General features: G+C 45.3%; 1 protein-coding gene across 1 annotated transcript in view; it reads left to right on the top strand.

Annotated features, from left to right (window-relative positions):
• The window catches only part of Arsb (arylsulfatase B), a 164,976-nt gene extending 147,992 nt beyond the window's left edge, over positions 1–16,984 (top strand). The window contains exons 7-8 of the mRNA XM_021180617.3: positions 13,199–13,321; positions 14,483–16,984. Of these exons, the coding sequence (XP_021036276.1) occupies positions 13,199–13,321; positions 14,483–14,748 (389 nt within the window). The 3' untranslated portion in view covers positions 14,749–16,984. The remainder of the gene's footprint in view (positions 1–13,198; positions 13,322–14,482) is intronic.
• Positions 16,985–19,070: the final 2,086 nt, after the last annotated feature.

Genomic DNA, 19,070 nt, shown 5'->3' with positions numbered 1-19,070 from the left:
AATACTTGGAAACCGTGTATTTAGAGAGAGACAGACCGAGATTGTGAACTGGATGAGAAGCCATCACCCTGCATTAGACTGGCCCATGTGCGGCAGGATCAGAGTGGAGGCTGTGGCTGGCACACGAAGGCTGGGCCAGGACAGACAGTCTGCGAGCATTTAACTAGAAGATGACAAGACAAGATGCATGCTCTCTGTCCTTTCGGCCTGAGCTTTGTTGCCATAGCTCATTGGCCCCCAAGTTCATGTTTCTAAGGGCATTCTGTGCAAGAAGCCAGTACAGGCTGGGCCAGGGAAGTTAACCCTGCCTTGCTCAGCCTTCAGAGATGCTTCCTTCTGCAGCAGAGGGGGCAAACACAGAGACTCACAGCCAGGCACTGCACAGAGAGTGGGAGGCCCTAAATGAATGTCTCCATCAAATGCCCCCAGGGCTCAGGGAAGTCAGTGGAAAAGGAGGCAGAAAAAGTAGAGGAGCCAGAATGATGGAGACACTAAGAAAGCAAGGCCCTCTAAAGCAACAGATCTATGCACAGAGAAATTTAAGACTGAACCAGTGTACACAGGGCCTGCTTGGCATCCCTGACCCAGAAGCAATCTCCAGCTGATAACCACTTGCAAATGGACTTTTAGTTTTCTCCTGGGGAGTCTCACTGCACAAACAAACTACTCTTAAGGGTGGGCCACATGCCCAGCAGGAGGTGCCAGCAGGAAATGAACTCACAGCATCTTCGGAGGCTCCTTGTCTCACAACATCAGATGGGATTTTCCTTTTTTGTTCTTGTTTTAATCATATTTTTATTTTATTTATATATATTTTAAATCTTTTTCTTCTCTATTTTTACCCTTCAGGTACTTTGCATGTATACTGTGACTTCCAGTTTAGTGTTTTTATGGGATTCCAGAGTATGGGAATAAGTCGGCTTCTGCATCTAGATCTGTTTCTTGTGCCTTTTCTGGGATTTTTTTTTTCTGTTTGTTTATTTTGTCCTATTCCAGTGCATTGGGTTTTGTTTTATTTTATTGTATCTTACTCCATTATTACTTGTTTTTATTTACTGTTAATTTATTATATAATATTTTTTATTATTTATTATTGTTCATTTTCTAATGAGAGATAGGAGGGGAAGGGAAACTGGAGGAGTGGGGGGACTGGAGGAGGAGGGGGGAACTGGAGGAGGAGGAGTAGGGAACTGGAGGAGTAGGGGGGACTGGAGGAGGAGGAGTGGGGGGACTGGAGGAGTAGGGGGGAACTGGAGGGGGAGGAGTAGGGAACTGGAGGAGTAGAAGGAGCAGGAACTATAAAGGGGATATATTATGTGGGGGAAAAATCTCATTTTCAATTTTAGGAATTAAAAAAAAGAAAGAAGTCTAATATAATTACTGTCTCCTTGGGGTCCTGACAACTGAATCTTGAGTCTCCTCCCCGGATCCTCTCTGTGACCTCTCCCATCAATCTAGTTTCCCAGTTCACTTTCCTCTGCATCTTTCTGCCCTGGCTCTCTGCAGCACCCCATCCTTTGCCCCTTTCTCTGCCCAGCCTATATAATTCTTCCGCTTTAGTTACAGCAGGCAGAAGTTGGTCTAAGGCACCTGGATGAGGAGTCTGGAACACCAAAGAGAGGATGCTCATGGGAGCCTCCTGATGCACTGTCAAATACAAAGGATTTTTCTGACTTTTCTACTTCTCCTGGGTCACAAGGCTACCAAGGTCTGTGGTAGGTGGGCACAAAATAAAGGTTAGGGAGCCAGAAAAGCTGCAGAGGGGGTGGGCGTGGGGCTAAAGAAGCTGAGCCTTACTTCACAGCCTAGGCCAAAACTAAGAGGTAAATGATAAATTCCTTTTCTGAGAATGTGGGGTTGTAAGAAAGGGGCAGTGAGTGAATGAAGCAGGAGGGCCGGACGCTGGCCACGTGGTCCCCCGGGCAGTCCTGGGGTTAGAGCCGTGAAGAATTCCACAGAGAGAGGAATGTGAGTAGGTGGTAAGATCATAAAGGCTAAAATACCAGGTGGGATGTTGAGTTCCAATCTGGAGAATGAAAGAAAATATTAAAAGCTGAACAGAGAAGGCTGAAAAAGAAAAAGAGGAATCTGGGGTGTCTTAGTTCGGGTTTCATTGCTGTGAACAGACGCTGTGACCAAGGCAACTCTTAGAAGTACAACATTTAATCAGGGCTGGCTTACAGGTCAGGGATTCAATCCATTATCATCAAGGCATGGCAGCATCCAAGCATGCATGGTGCAGGAGTAGCTGAGAGTTCTACATCTTTATCTGCAGGCCCTTAGGAGATGACTGACTCCCACATGGTTAGGAGGAGGGTCACATGGTTAGGAGGAGGGTCTTAAGGCCACGACCATAGTGACACACTTCCTCTAACAAGGCCACACCTCCAAATAGTGCCACTCCCTGGGCCAAGCATATTCAAACCACCACATGGGGGAGATGGCTTAGTGGCTAAAGCCCTGACATGGAGTGAGGACCAGGATCCCCATCTTCAGTATCAAGTTAAAACTGGTTGGGCACGCCCATTGCCTACATACTAGCACTAGGGACATAGACTCCTAGGACAATGTGGCTGGTTACTACTAGCTGAGCAGAAAGGTACACTCTAGGTTCAGAGAGAGAAAAGTAGAGAGCACTATAGAACATTGAAAGGAGATAGTTGATTTCATTTTCAGGCTTCCATATGTACATGTGTGCCCTTCACACACACACATGGGATGGAGGAGAAGGAGGGAGGGAGGGAGGGAGGGAGGGAGGGAGAGAGAGAGAGAGAGAGAGAGAGAGAGAGAGAGAGAGAGAGAGAGAAAGAAGAAGAAGAAGAAGAAGAAGAGAGAGAGAGAGAAGAAGAAGAAGAAGAAGAAGAAGGAGGAGGAGGAGGAGGAGGAGGAGGAGGAGGAGGAGGAGGAGGAGGAGGAGGAGGAGGAGGACGACGACGACGACGACGACGACGACGAATAAGAAGGAGAAGGAGAAGAAGAAGAAGAAGAAGAAGAAAAAGAAGAAGAAGAAGAAGAAGAAGAAGAAGAAGAAGAAGAAGAAGAAGAAGCCCTTTGTATGCATCTTTCACTTGGACATGGATAAGGAGACTCTGAAGGGACAAGACCTTCACACAAAGAGAGATGGTCTTTCTGCCAGGACTCCAGCTTGCCTCTTCCCCCATCCACAAGGTCTTGCTCTGTAGCCCATGTTAGGCTTAAACTCTCAATCCTCTGGCCTCAGAGTCCAAGGGGCTATGATTACAGGCATGTGCCATCATGCCTGATCTTTGGGCTTTCATAACCTGCCACATACATCTTATCGGGAGCTCAGCCCACCCTCTGAGCCCTCCCAGGGAAGTCATATCTCCTCTGGGCTCTCCCTGGCAACAATGTTTATTGCATATTTTACAATGTGGGGTGTTTGAACCAAAGCATCCTCTCATTTCTGGCCACACTCTGGCTTCTTTTACTCTGAGGATTGGTATGTAGCAGCCACAGTGATCAAGATAGGTTATCTGCTTTATAGATAAATGAATGTATCAAATAAATCCTTCAAGATTTAGTACAAAGCAAACACGCAGTCTACTTCGGGTACCAATGGTGATGGCTTCATTTTTCAGTGAGGTCCCCAGCTGACAGTTCAGCGATGCTTGCTTTCTGTTTCATGCCTGACATTGCTCAATTGATATTCCTGGCTAGTGTCAGACACTACCCAACTGTTGAAGTTCCCCATAATCAGGCTCCTTTCCGAGTAGTCACCACGCACAATCCAACAGTGATTAACAGAGCTCTGTCTAGGCTGAGCAAGTCACACCAGAGTTGTCTTTTCATAAGGACTTTTAAAATATCAACTACGGACTGAGTGAGTAGGTGTCAGAGGAACTGACTTTGTAAACTGAAAATTATGAACTTAGATTCATTTGAAACACATCATATGAAGTGTATATATAAAAATAATGAGCATTTTGATTTTCCCCCGTAGGTAATAAATAGCGTCTGTAATATCCTTCCCCACCTTTTCCTGATTAGCTTCATGTCTGGCATATTTTTCCCGACACTCCTGTTTCAAGTTGTAAGGATTTCGCCAAGGACAGACGGGATTCTCAATAAGTGGTGTGGGTGTAACAGAAAACTTGCACTAATCTGGTGAAAGTCTAGGAAGGAACAGGCTGTCTAATGGCAGCCAGGCTGCCCCTGCTACGTGTTTTTACTGTCAGAGCTTGAGCTCCACACCCTGAGCTTCACTCTCGCCTGGTGTCCTCACCTGTAGGGGAAAACTGACAAGACACGAGGAGGGGGTAGGGGAGAAAAGGTAGAAATGTTGCTAAGCCCTCTGTGCTTGCACAGGGGGTCCAGCAGTCTTCCCCACAACTTCCTCCTTTTGGGGTACCCTCCTCTTGTCTCCCCAGCACCGAAACCTCTCCTTTCCTGTTCTCTCTCTGTTCTTCCTTCTAGTCCAGTCTTCTGCCTTCCAGCGTAACACTGGACAGGCTGTGTGCACCCACGGCCCCCGCACACCAAGTTCTCACCCCTTAGCATGGTCTATGTCGTACCTGGTGTGGCAGAGATGATATTCTAAAGGGGCAGACTGTTGAAACAGTAGACCCCCAAGAAATGGGAATTTCCCTAGGAGATCTCAGGCTGTGGGGAGGGAAGGGGACAGACAGAAGGGAACTGGGGACTTGTCTCCCTGAAAGGGATTTCACAGTTTTAACAACTTGTCAGACCACCTTACAAGATGAGATTAAACCCAGATGCTGATGGGTCAGCTGTGGGCAGGACCACACATTACTTAGATGAGGGTACTCTTGATTCTCTATTTGAACCTGATCTCACTTCAGAACCCTGAAAAAGGACCTGAGGAGTTGATGTCCCTCCACCTTGTCCTTCTTTATAATCTGGCCACATCGGACAAATCTTTTCTGATTGCTGCTTTTGACATGGTTCTTTTAATTGGCTTATTGGGGACAAGTGTCTAGGTCTGAATTTCATTCACAGACTGGGACTCCCAAGTTCCAAAGCAATGTGGCCTCACTAAATACTTGACCCTCTCACTTGACTTAAAGCAAATGCAACGAAGATCCTTGAATCTGTTCAACTTCTTCCTCCAGATTTATACATGAGTTAGAGTTGTCCTTCTGAGGTGGTCCCTGGTGTCATTGGGACAGTGTGTGAGACTAAACTTGAAAAAAATACAGTACTTGAAACAACAGCAAGCAAGTGGAGAGTCCACAGCTGTGCCCTGGACTTGGAGTGAGCCTGGGCAGCAAGCCCCCACAGTGAGACGAAGTCCAGTCGCGTGTTTAGGCATTTCAAACAACCTCAGGAAAGTCTTGATGAAGCCATTCAAGTTTCCGTGGAAACTGTAAAATGACAGTTTCTGATGTCTGAGTGTACAGAGATATGACAGGGTCTGCCACAGCTCAGCACACATATCCCATTCCTACCCCACACCTCAGCCCACAAAAAAAGAGTCATAAAATAAAAGCCTTAGCAGTGCCTGTGGCTCCCCAGCTTCCTGCTAGCTGCTGTTTCCCTGGGGAGCCCTTCTCTCCCCACCTGCACTAATCAACACTCTGCTATTCCTAGAGTCCCTGCTGCCCACACTCCTGGCAACACTTACTGTTGTTGCTTACACACAATTGTCTTTCTCTGCCTGGCTGTAGCCAGCAGCAGCAGGAGCTCCAGAAATTCTCTTAGGGCTGTATAAGCAGCATATGTAAGGTCCCAGGCACCATTCACACACACACACACACACACACACACACACACACACACACACACACACAGGTCAACTGAGTAAATGAGTCTCTGTTTCTGAGGGGGCAATGGCTGTATGTAGTTCTATGCTGTTTTCTCTCTGTTCTCTTCCTTTCCTGTCTGATTCCTAAGCAATCAGGAAGACATTTCTCTATAGGGATGTGTAAATAGTTAACAAGCCCAACTGGGGTGAAGAAGAACTCCCTAAGATGGTGATTGCGTGGTTCTGAGGACAGTCACTCATAACAATGATAAGTGTAGATATAGTAAAAAGAGATTTGTATTTGAGGAATGGAGAAGTGTCCCCGAGGTGCCCACAGAGGGCAGGATGGAAACAATGGGCTGGTTAATTAAAGGAGGCACATGTAGGAATGTTACAGTTACTGCAGCTGGACATCCAAGGGACAGGCTGGTTGAGCATCAAGTCCTCTGTGGGACTGTCCTACAGCAGTAACTATATGACATCAGTATAGCGGATGCTGATAAAGATGGTACCATCAGATCTCTGGGGCAGGAAGAGGGCCAGGAGCCTAGGTCAGCCCAGACTGGGCCAGATGATAGACTATGGGTGAGCTAGCTGGGCTCAGAGAACCAGAGTTGGGTGTCAGAGTGACTGCAGGCCCCAGCTGTTCCCAGTCTACAAGAAGAAGGAAAAACCACTGTTCTGCTTCACTCTGTTTTTATTTGGGACCTGATCTGTGATATCGGATATAAAATCCGATATCATGTACCATAGCTCCCTGTAAAACTTTCTAACAACACCCTGTTCCCATGGTAACTGGTTCAGACCACACAGTTGGTATAGGGCCAGACAGCTGGAAACACCTTGACTTTAATAGTTGCCAACCATAGGTCATAGGTTCAACAGAGTTGAAGATGACTTCTTTGAGTTTATTGGTGCTGTCCATGTTCCTTGTCCAATGGCAACTGCATGGTGATTCAAAAGCCACGCAAACTAGGTCTTCACACTCAGTGGTGCCTGAGTTCACTATCCATAGACTCTGATTCTATCTCATGTTCATCCTCTTAGCTGGGCAGTCTTTTTATCCTTGTTTTACAAGCAGAGACAAAATAGTGCAATGACTTATTATGGTGACAAAAAGCAGTCGATGTAAAGGCCTCTAATATAATACCCTGGTGTCTGGGTTTGCTTTTAGAACTACAGGGTGGTGATGTAGGGTCTGATCCACTAAAGTCTTCATAGATCTCCACATCCTTGAAGCTAGTGAAGAGGCCTTGTGGCTTTTTCCATCTTTAGAAGTTAACCAGAGTTCCTCAGCAAAGCATCAGAGTGGGCCAGCAAAGCATCAGCTTGGGGCAGGGTGCAGGGTGGTGGTTGTTCTATAGCCAGCTTAATATTTAAGAAACCATTCTTAAGAGGAAAACTTCTGTATTTAGATTTGTAATGATTTTTTTTTTAAACAAACAAGACAACAGTGTTCTTTCTCACATCTGGCTGTGGAAAGCTCTGCCATACAGTCAGATGAGAACATAACCTTAGCCAGCCCACAGTGACTGGGACATGAACCATGAACACCCTGAAGATTTGATCCACATGTGCAGGGAGTCTCTATCCAGCTGCAGCCTACTCCAGCTGTAGGGAGTCAGGTCTGGTGGGAGATGCCATCTTCCAGTCGGAGACCTCTCACCAGCCAGCACAAGAAGGTGTTTGAACTTCACCTAGATTTGGGTCCTTTAAACTTTGACCAGGAAGAAATGATCAGCCACTCTAATGGTTAACATAAGTTAAACTTCAATATAAATTGTAAGAGATATTTAAAGGGCTGGAGAGATAGCTTAAGGGTTAAGAACACTGACTGTTCTTCCAAAGGACCAGGATTCGGTTCCCAGCACCACATGGCGGCTCATAGCTGTCTCTGACTCTAAGCCTAGGGGGTCTGATGTCCACATGTACACATACACACACAGGCACAACACTCACGTACATAAAGTAAGAATAGCTTTTAAAAGGAGATGTGAGATCCGCATAACTAGTAGCCAGCCTCCTCCCAGCAAGCAAGCAGACCTGACAGAATTTCAAATGAGAAGACACTTGGACAACCAGATTTCTGAAAGAGCTAACGTTTGCTGAACATAATCTTGGAGAACATTACACTGTTAGTAAATGAGCACACACCCTTTGCAGGGAAGATGGACCCAGCACTCGGGAGGCAGGGGGATCTCTGTGAGTTCGAACTCTCTGAACTGGGCTACACAGTGAGTTCCAAGATACTACTAAGACTCTATCTCTAAAACAAACAAACAAACAAACAAACAAAGCAAAAATGGGGAAATGATAAAGCAAATGGGTCAGTCGGAGAATGAAAATTTTAAACTGTTCTTTATAAACTATGAAGTAATTCAAAGCAAGGAGATTCATTGGGGTGGGAACAGGCCAGACAATAGCACGGGAGAGACTAAACCTCAAAATAAATTGTAAATTTATTCTATCCATAAATATTTTTCTTCAACTCTCTCCTACTTCTGGACCAGGATGGAGCAAGCACAAGTGTTCTCCAGTCCCATATCAAGGGGGAACCTTTGACACTGCTTTGTTTTCCTGAGATAATAATCACTTTGCCTGTTTTTCTTCTTTTGCTATTTTTCTCTACCTTGGTATAAGAAGATTAAATAAATAAATACGTAAAAACCTAAACTACTTCATGGCACTCACTAAAAACAATTGCCAAGTATTGCTGCCCAGCTTATAGAGCCAGTGTAGGAGTTAAGTAGTTTAACAAACAGAAAACACTTAAAATGTAATAAAGAGTATCACATTGTCATTTGTACCTCATATAGTAGATGTGAACTAAACAAACACGGAAATTTAGAAAGTCATTTTAATAGCATCAAAAAAGAGTAAAATACTTAACAAATATATAAAGCTGAGTATATAGCTTGGTGGTAGAACATGTATTAGGTTAAAAAACATGTGTTAGGTAAATAGCCAGGCATGGTAACATATGCCTTTAATCCAAGCACTCAGGGAGTCAGAATTGGGTAGATTTCTGAGTTTAAGGCCAGCCTGGTCTACATAGCAAGCTCCTGGCTAGCCAGGGCTGTATACACAGTGAGACCCTGTCTCAAAAAGGGAAAATTATAAAATCAGTTACTTGGCTGTACCAGCCACATTTCATATGCTCCACAGCCACACATGGCTGGTGCCTGAAGCACAGCCCAGCACAGACACAGCCCATTGCCAGCATCATGGAGAGGACCCCTGGATACTGGAGCTTTAAGGACAGACTCAGCCCTTGGGGCAGTTGGCAAGGGTATCACAAGTGCAGAGAAGACAGCCTTTGCCCTAAATGATGTTTAAATAGTTAAAAAAATCCATATCTGAAAGAAGAAGAAAAAAAGGACGACTCTCGATTCCTACCCTTCTTCATAGACAGAAATCACCTCTACATGGGTTTCAAAATCCAACGTAAGATAAAGGTGTTGTTGGCTTTTCACCAGTGGACTGTCTCCAGTGATGGCAGTGGAGGAAGCAGCCAAACCAGGCTGATTCCCGTTGCTACACATGATTTAATTAATCATGTAACAGTTTTGTGAGCATGACTTGTCAGACTAAACATTTTTGAATTAAAAGGAGCCAGAAGTAAAAGTAACATACATACTGCATACTCTCTGTTCACATAGAGTTCAAAAGCAGGCGGAGGGCGTCTTTGCTGTCCAGAGAGAAGTCACAGGTCCCTTGCAGAGAGGAGGGAGTGTCTGGAAGCCCAGCCACGGGTCCGACACCCTGGTGATGCTCAACCTCCTGTCTGTCAGACACCCTGGTGATGCTCAACCTCCTGTCTGTCAGGCTGTGCACTTGTGATCTGCACTATTTTCCCTACAGGGCTGTAGAAGGGTGTGTATAAGAACTCCTTTCTTTAGCACTGAAAAAATGGTTCTTGTTGAATCAATTCTTCACGAAGATGAAGTTCTTTCAAGAATTTTTAGGCGGTACAGGACTCAGAGGAATGGGGGTAGTCTGAAAGGAGAGCCAATTGCTGTGTTGGGAAAGCATGGACCTTCAAGTGGTCAGTTCTAGACACAGACCCCAGAGAAGCTCCATCCCTTGTGTAAGAAGTTGGCAGCAGTACTCACGTGCGGTAACCAATACCAGACACAAAATGAAGTGGACTGAGAACATCAGCAGAGAAGCAGATTAACATGCTGGGGTATGTTGTATAGTGAATTTAAACAGTGAAGAGGCATACGTGCACATATATAATTACAAAACTCTAGAGAGGGAATGACCGTTATATCATGTGTATAACAACACATGTGTGTAAAGTATGACACAGGCCTGTGCATATTCCTCAACACACACACATGGGCCTGCGCTTTGAAATGCCTGAGGATGCCTAGAAGCTATAGGAACAACAGCATGTGGAACAGACAACTGATGGCAACAACAGACAACAAAGGAGACTGCAACTTGATCTTGTTGTCCAGTTTCTTTTGTTAAAAAAAGCAATGTGGGGCTGGGGGTGGCTCCTTGGGTAAAGGGTGCCTGCCGCCAAGCCAGACAACCTCAGTTCAATCTCCTGGATCCACATGATGGAGGGAGAGAAATAACTCAAGCTGTTCACTGATCTCCACGTGCCACAGTGACACATGCACGCCTGTGCACACATATGCACACACACAAGCACACACATACACGCACACACACAAACAGATTTGTGTAAAATAAATAAAATGTAAGAGCAGTTTTTGAAGGAAGTGTGCCCAACTATTGACATCTGTTCACATGGTGACGGTTCTAGGGAGTTAGTATCCTTTGACATGTTCTCTGTGTTCAGTCACTCAAAAGGGAGAAATAAAGTTGAGATAATAGTATCATTCATCATTTAGTCTAGACTTGTTGTTTAGGTATTTTCTGCTCCTGTTTGTTTTAAGAAAAATATGTATATAAATGTATGTAGTGCAGAGATAGCAGCTCCCTCCCTTATGTTTATGTTAACAAAATCATGCTTGTTTTATTTAATACCCAAAATGTTTGATATTGAAATGTGCCCTTTATACAAACTCGTGAGGGAGATTCACGGTTTTATCCAAGCCTGTGTGCCAGCCATGAACCCCCTTCCTGTGATGCACATCTCCACCTGTCTCTATCACTAGAAGCATCCGTTTGTGTTACAGCCAAAATATTTGCAAGCAAAGAAGCAAGAAATTAGCCAGGTTTTCCTTGTGGGTGCCTATTAAGACTGAAACCGCTGATGTGTGCTGGATCGGTGCCCAGACTTGGAAAGACTGACAAGGGACAGGACTTTCACCCTTTCCATGGCCTGCAGAACCTGTGCCAAACCCTGCATCAAATCCAGGGAGCCCTGAAGCTCTGTAGGGCATGACACAACATACCAAGTTTTGTTGTCCTTTGACTGGCCTGGTCTTGAACTCCCATCTGCCTTTCATCTCCTCGGTAGTGTGGACTTCCTTGTTTTGGTCTGTACTCTGGCAGGTGCTGGGGTCTTGACTGTCTTAGGCAAGGGCTCTGCAGCTAAGCTCTGCCCCAAGCCCTGTTTTGTTTCATTGCCTTTGAGTCTGCACTTTTACAGGCATAACCACACATCCTGGCATGCACTTACTAACCTGTCTACTTGTTCAGTAAAACAAGGGGACTTTCTGAAGTATTCCCAGGACAACTGCCTTGACTACATTTGAAAAGTTAAGAAAGAAATGTAAGCTTAAAACAGACGAAGTAGTATTCAGTGAGGTCCAAAAGTTGAAGCTTATAGATATGTAAATATGTACTCATGGTTATGAGTACACCCATCCCTTGTCATCACGGGTCAGCAATGTCCTCAGCTAAAGGGACCTGTGCAGATGAGAGAAGAAGTTAGCCAGAAAGAACAGACTGAGTGTGCTCAGCTGAAACCCTTTCCTGGGTCTAAGTTGAGAGCCAGCGTGTATCCCGGATGTTTGCAGTCTGATCCTCACCATGTGCTGTAAGGGAGCCCTGAGATTGTCCAGTTACTGTAGCCAAGTGAAAGCCAAGGGCCAGCCACTCACCCAGCTCTTTCTACTGTGAGCCGAAGCCACGTTCTCTAGAGGCAGTTTCATCACTACAGAGGTGATAATTAAGCTCAGTCTATCTGGCTCTGGCTCTGGCTCTTTTTTTTTTTAAAGATTTATTTATTGTATTTATATGAGTATATGAGTACACTGTCACTGTCTTCAGACACACCAGAAGAGGACATTGGATCCCATTACAGATGGTTGTGAGCCACCATGTGGTTGCTGGGAATTGAACTCAGGACCTCTGGAAAAACAGTCAGTGCTCTTAACTGCTGAGCCATCTCTCCAGCCCTGGCTCTGGCTCTTAATGGGTTCTAAACTTGAGAGGAGGATGAATATTAATAACTGCCCCCTCAGAAACTTGATCAACTGCTATAAGACCTTAAAATGATAAATTAATATAATCCATGTGTCTTAGTTAGACTTTCCCTTGCTGTGAAGAGATACCCCGACCAAGGCAACTGTATAAAGGAAAGCATTTCGTTGGGGCTGGCTTACAGGTTCAGAGGTTCAGTCCTTTATCATGGCAGGAAGCTTGGCAGTGTGCAAGCAGGCATGGCGTAGGAGGAGCTGAGAGTTCTACATCTTGATCCAAAAGCAGCAGGAGACTGTCTTCCTGGGCAGCCAGGAAGAGGCTCCCTAATTCCACTCTGGGGAAAGCTTGGGCATTAGGAGACGTTAAAGCCCACCCCACAGTGACACACTTCTTCCAACAAGGCCACACCTCCTGATAGTGGCAAGCATTCAAATGCTTAAGTCTCTGGAGGCCAAACCTATTCAAACCACCACTGCTTCATATGCTCAAACAGTTTCTATACCCATAGTTATTCTGTTGAATAGTTAAAAACGTTGCTCACTAATTTTTAAATTTCATGAATGGTTTAAAAAGAAATGCATCTGTAGTTTTTTTGTACTATGCTTAACCTCTCCTAGCTTGTCAGAGACTTCAAAAAATGTGCATTTTATAATTTTATATACTATCTGCAAAGGTACAACCATTCGCAGAGAATGTATTTCACTTACACATTTAAGAGGAAAAAGAACACACATATTCTTGCACGCTCATGCACACACACACGTGTGCTCATGCACACACACACCACACACTCGTGCTTGTGCACACAACTGCTGCCCGGCTCAGTTCCTGTAGTAGACACTGCTGTGCACATGGCTCTGCGTGTTGGCCGGAGGCAGTGATTTTAAGGATGGATTAGCCTTCTAATCTCCTTGGGATTTCCTTTATATTTGTGGTGGTTTATGACTGACATCTAATGTAACTATACTTTCTGTTTGTATTTAATAAAAGATCTGTTTCTGTGGCAGGACACACATTTGTACTCTGGTGTTGAACAAAGGCTACTGTTCTGCAAGAAGGGTATAAAATGTTGATTTATAATGACACAGGCCAATAACAGCAATCTAATTCTTCCAAACTATTTCTTCCCAGGTCCTGGCAAGAACATGACTCCAGCAAAGGACGATTCTTTTCCGTTAGAACATTCTGCCTTTAACACGTCTATCCATGCTGGGATCAGATACAAAAATTGGAAACTCCTCACGGGCCACCCAGGTAGAATGCTTCGCTCCCTTCCTGTGGCCACCAGAGTAGGGCAGTGTCCTCAGCCTGTCCTCTGGGCCTCCATTCCCTGGACTATGTCCATAGAAAGGGAAGTCCTTATCACTGTCTACACCCTCCTCCTCCTTGCCTAGCCCGCTCCTCAAGGCTCCCTGCCAACCCCTCAGTTTGCTCAGACATCTGAAATGTCAACTAGTCCTTCAGATCTTTTACAGCCCCTGCAGATCTTAAGGAAGCAGCTATCTGCTTGTGGTTTCATGGCCTTCTTTTAAGCCTCTGTCTGGTCCATATTACACAACTTCTGTTGTCTGCCTAAGTAGACTTCCCACCAAACAGAACAGTGAGAGAATGCTCACCAAAATGAGAGCTGACTCACCTTTTTTTTTTTTTTTTTTGGAATATATCTCCGAAGCTGCAGGGTGGGGGAATGGCTTTATCTGCTCATTCTGACCCTCCTCCGAGTTGATATTTGTTGTTGTTGTTGTTGTTGATGATGATGATGATAATGATGATGTTGTCGTCTGTAGTGGGGTTAAGAGGAGAAAATCCCACTTGGGTGCTTCATAAACATATATGGATTTTTAGACATGTGTGACTGTCAAACATAGTACACCCAGCCAGCTGTAGATCTTCACCAGTTCTCTGGCTGGGGAAGAGTCTGCTTCCCTTCCCCCTTCCTTAGAAAGGGGCAGCTTCACTGTTTTGTAAACATGGGATATTTCCACAGGCTCTGATGCAGTGTAGCAATGCTTAGTTCATGAGTGTTCTTGGTGTTTACAATGACAGTTCATTGTTTGGGACTGTCCCGTGCATTGCAAGAGATCTTAGAATTGCTGTGCTGTTGCTTGATAGCAGGAGTACCCTCATTGCCCCAGCCATCGTGACAACTAACACCCCCATCCTGCTTCCACCCCACATATAGGTTTTAATGTCCCTTGTAACGCTATAGGATCTGTATCATAATGGCATGGAAATCATATTCTGAACTCGACATCAGAAGGCACATGTTTTTTTGTTTGTTTCTTGATGTACGACCATACCCACAAGCCAAGGAAGCCTTGTACCCAGATTCCTGAAATTAGAACCCATCAACAGTGCCTCCACACTGCACCCCCCCCCCCACACACACACACTAAAGTTTAATTTCTTTACCAGGCTGTGGTTACTGGTTCCCGCCTCCGTCTCAGACCAACGTCTCTGAGATACCTCCAGTGGACCCACCAACCAAGACTCTCTGGCTCTTTGATATCAATCAGGACCCTGAAGAAAGACACGACGTGTCCCAGGAGTACCCCCACATCGTCCAGAACCTTCTTTCCCGCCTGCAGTACTACCATGAACATTCTGTGCCTTCTCACTTCCCACCCTTGGACCCCCGCTGCGATCCCAAGAGCACTGGTGTGTGGAGCCCCTGGATGTAGGGCTCTGGGGAGTAAGGGGGGATGGAGCCCATTTCTGGGCAGGCTAGACCTCAGGCCCCTACTTCCCTGGCTTCTCTTCTTTATCATCCCCCACCCTGTCACCTGGCCCTCATGCTACATAACCCACCAAAGGAGTCCAATTTCAACCCACAGTACATTCTAAAAGCCAGTAAAATCTGGAAGGATCTTGCTGTTGGCTGGAGTTAGTGTCTGGGGCCAGGGTGGCCGGGTTCATCCTGCTTCCTAAACTGCAGACGCTGGGAACTTGACATAGGAAGTTATCCCTGAGTCCTGGAGGCCAGGACAGCTGGCTCTTTTTGCTTCACAAGTCAGCTGTTAGAACTCCCTCTGCTAATAACCAGCTTTATTGGCAAGACACATTTCTTGTAACAAAGGCAGGGAGCAGATGATTGCTAGTGGTTCTGTTGGCTGTGAGGGCTCCCTGTCTGTGAGCTCTTACTCGTCTTACTCGGGCTTTCCGCACCCATGACCCTGACCCTAACCCTAGCCCTAGCCCTAACCCTAACCCATCTGCTCACTCATCTTCCTGTGGAGCACACAGCCCATTGGAGTAAGCCAGCATGGAGACATGCCTGTGCCGTGGTTTTGGTTTCCACGATAACTAAATGTGTTTTTATCCCCACCCCCACCCCCACCCACTATTGCTCATTCTGTCTAGACTTCTGCTACCCAGCTTGTGTGGCTCTGTTCCTGTCATGCCTTTGGACTTCATTGTCCTGTGCCTGAGGTCTCTCTCCCCTCTGCTTCACCCATTCTGAGCCACCACCCAGAGGAGGTGGACTGGTCATTCTGTGTCCATGCTAATGGGAGTTGTGGGTCTGTGGCATCTGCTAAGGAGGATTATTCACAGTTGCATGGAATCTGTCAAGATTATGGCTATATCTCCCACTATGCCATGGTCTAAGCTGTTTTCTCAAGCAGTGGCAAGAAAGGCCAGGATAGCACTTCTTCGCCCTGAGCAGTCTCAGAAAGGAAGTGGCCAGTGTCTGGAATGTTGGCCTCAGTAAGGCAGAGGAGACACCATCCATGTCCCTTTCATTCTCTGTTTCACTGCCCTGTTCTGGGGCTCTGGATTCTGGGCTTGGAGAATGAGGATACACTATTTGACCGTCAGCCCTTTCTCAGACCGTCATATATCTTACTGATGTGAATCCACCAGATTCGCAGCAGGGAGGGTCAAACCCAGTGGTACTTCTCATTAACACCTCTGTCTCATTCACAGTTTATCACCAACGTCAGTAACCATGTCTGTGACATAATAGATAGCCAGTACTTTTTAAAAATGAATTAATGAAGAGTAAACGAGAAAGAGTCACCTGCCATTTACTAGTCCAGTGAGCTGACTGTAAGGGCAGTATAAATATCCTCCAGCCCTTACGATTCTGTCCTCAAGCTGTCCCCTCCCACCTCTGCGCTAGCAGGAGAATGATCTGGGCAGTCAATTAATGGCAGGCCTGTGATGGCCTCTGCAGGTAGACAAAAGAGAATTCTGCTTCCCGGGAAGTCTCCTTTGCCAACAATCTCCATTTCCATTCTTCACTGCACACTAGGAATTAAAACCACCAAATAATATGATATGCACAGTCATCGTCAGTTCAGTAGCTGTATCTCCTGGTCATTGAAATTCTGTATTTTATTATGGTACAAGTATTATAAGAAAATGGTACTATGGCTAATGACATCTTTTACCAACCTTTACCCAACTTGGCTGACATATAGCCTGCCATTAGGACACTTTTTACTCCAAAGATTGTGACAGAGTCTGAGTGACATGAGTCTGAATACTCCTCCTGTGTCATTCTCCTGTAGCTATAGGTGCACTGAAGGTCCCTACTTCATAACACCTACCTGATCGTTCCTTAGTGTTCTCAGAACAGCTGTCCTCAGTTCCAGCTGTGATTGTAGGCAGTGTTTGGAATATTAGCATAGCTAATGGATTTAAGAAGACTTTCAGAAAGTGATTCTTAAAAATAACTGGAGGTTTTGTCTGATAAAACAAATAGAATGGAATATGTCTCAGATTATATCTCATTGGATTTTCATGTTTGATACAAAAGTAAAAGCTTGATAACCTATTTTTAGAGATATTAATGTTAGGTCTTTCCAATTTTGTTTAACCTTGAAGATTTTATTTAACTTGTGAACTTACTCCTTTGTTATGCCATGATTGTTCCAGATTTGAGGGACAAAATAAAATAAAATCTTTCTAAAACTATGTCAGCCTTGGACACGGGGTCTCTCCTTGTGATAGTTGAAAGTTCAGGAGCTTGGAGCAGTGGTAGTTGAATGTCACAAATGTCCCCAAGGTGCTGGTATGCTTTAAGGCAAGGAAAAAGGTAAGACTTGTATAATAGAGGCACTGCCACGTTTTTTTAACTTGCCAGTTTTATATTATGTGGATTATATCTCAGCACATATCTTACACAAATACAGTAAAAATATTAGAGTGTTTTTAATATGTCAGGGCCATTGAGGTTGCTCAAAGGATAGACAGCTTACCCTGAAAGATGGACACCTGACCTCACAGAAGGGTGGAGAGAGGGGACTGACTCCAGAGATGTGTCATCCAACATCTGTGCCATGTCATAAACACCCACGTCATACACACATCCACAATGAGAGACATGCATGTGCATGAATGTGCATATGGGTGCCAGAGAAGCCAAAAGATGTGAGGTTCCCTTCAACTGGAGTTAACAGACAGCTGTGAGCCTTCTGCCTTAGGTAGAAAAGCTGAGCCTGCGTTCTCTGGAAGATTGGTCAGTGCTCTTAACAGCCGCACCATCTCCCTACATCCATTTTATATCTTCTTTACAGGATTCATTAAAGGACCAGCTCAAATATCCATCAACACATAAGTGGGTAATAAAACATGGTGTATACAAAGCAGAGTGTTTCCCAGTCACAAAAAGAAATGGAGTTTTCATACATTCTATAATTTGTATTAACTTTTATCTTAGTTAGGGGTTCATTACTGTGAAGAGCCACCATGACCATGGCAACTCTTCTAAAGGAAAACATTTCATTGGGGCTGGCTTACAGGATCAGAGGTTCATCCGTTATCCTCATGGCAGGAAGCATGGCAGCGTGCAGGCAGACGTGGGGCTGGCGAAAGAGCTGAGAGCTCTACAACTTGATCCACAGAAAGCAGAAGGAAACTGTGTGTCACACTAGGTGTAGCTTTGAGACCTCAAAGCCTGCCTCCACAGTGACACACCTCCTCCAACAAGGCCACACCTCCTAATAGGGACACTCCCTATGGGCCATGCATTCAAACAGATGAGTCTATGGGGGCAGTTCCTATTAAACCCACCACAACTTTGAAAACATGATAAGTGGAAGACATTGAGCATGAAGGACAAATACTGCATAATCCCAGTGGCGTGAATTATTAAGAACAGGAAAATACAGGGCCAATGAGTAAGCAAAGGTGCTTGCTGCTGAGGCTGGTGACCCTAAGTTCAGGCCTCAGGAACTCCATTGTGGAAGGAGAAAGCTGACCCCACAACTGGTCCTCTGCCCTCCCTGTGCCACTGAAGGGACTCTGGGCAGCTTGGGTGTGATGAGCATGGCTCTGGCAGGCCTTGCCCTTCTCCCCCCATTCCCTCTGCCATGCTAAACTGTTAGGTTACATTCCTAAGGCTAGCCCCCAAGGACTATTCCCTTATGACATTTCTAAAGCTAGCCCCCAAGGACTATTCCCTTATTTGGCTACTTCCTCCTCCTGAAGCTGCCTACCAAGGTCCAGCTATCAAAATACTGAAATTCAGCAATCAAAAGCCCCTTTTGGCTCACCTAATTAAGATGTCAATTAAAATTAAACACCTCATCTTAACATGGGGTTCCCCTTTCACCTTTATAAGCCACCATTTTCCTATGGGCCATGTCTGTCTCCTCTCTATCCTGAGGCAGTCCTTGGTCCCCACTCCAGGACAGATATCCCTCCCCTGTCCCTTGTACCTTCTCCTTCTCTCTCTCCTATCTTTCTCTTATTCCCTGCCCTTTGTCCCTCTGGGGCAAATAAACCTCCTTTGGCCTGAGAACTTGGTCTTGGGGGTTCTTAGCCAATATTGGTCTCTTCAGCCACAGCACACATGTGGTGACTTCAGGCCCCAACACACACTAAATAAAAAAAAAAAAGAAAAAGTTTCAAAGAACATGCAGATTCAAATTCATAGAGGAAAAAAAAAGTGTAACCTATTACTAAGGTCTTGGGGAGTGGAGAGTGGGAAGACATTGCCCAGGGGGTACAGGATTTCTGAAGAAAGTATAGAAGGGAGTGGTGATCTCAGTTACCTAAC

Source organism: Mus caroli, unplaced genomic scaffold (genome assembly GCF_978045245.1).
Source record: "Mus caroli unplaced genomic scaffold, Mus_caroli_1 scaffold_15, whole genome shotgun sequence".
Classification (NCBI taxonomy): Eukaryota; Metazoa; Chordata; class Mammalia; order Rodentia; family Muridae; genus Mus; species Mus caroli.
Note: the sequence above shows the minus strand (reverse complement) of the source record. Positions and strands in the feature narration are given on the sequence as shown.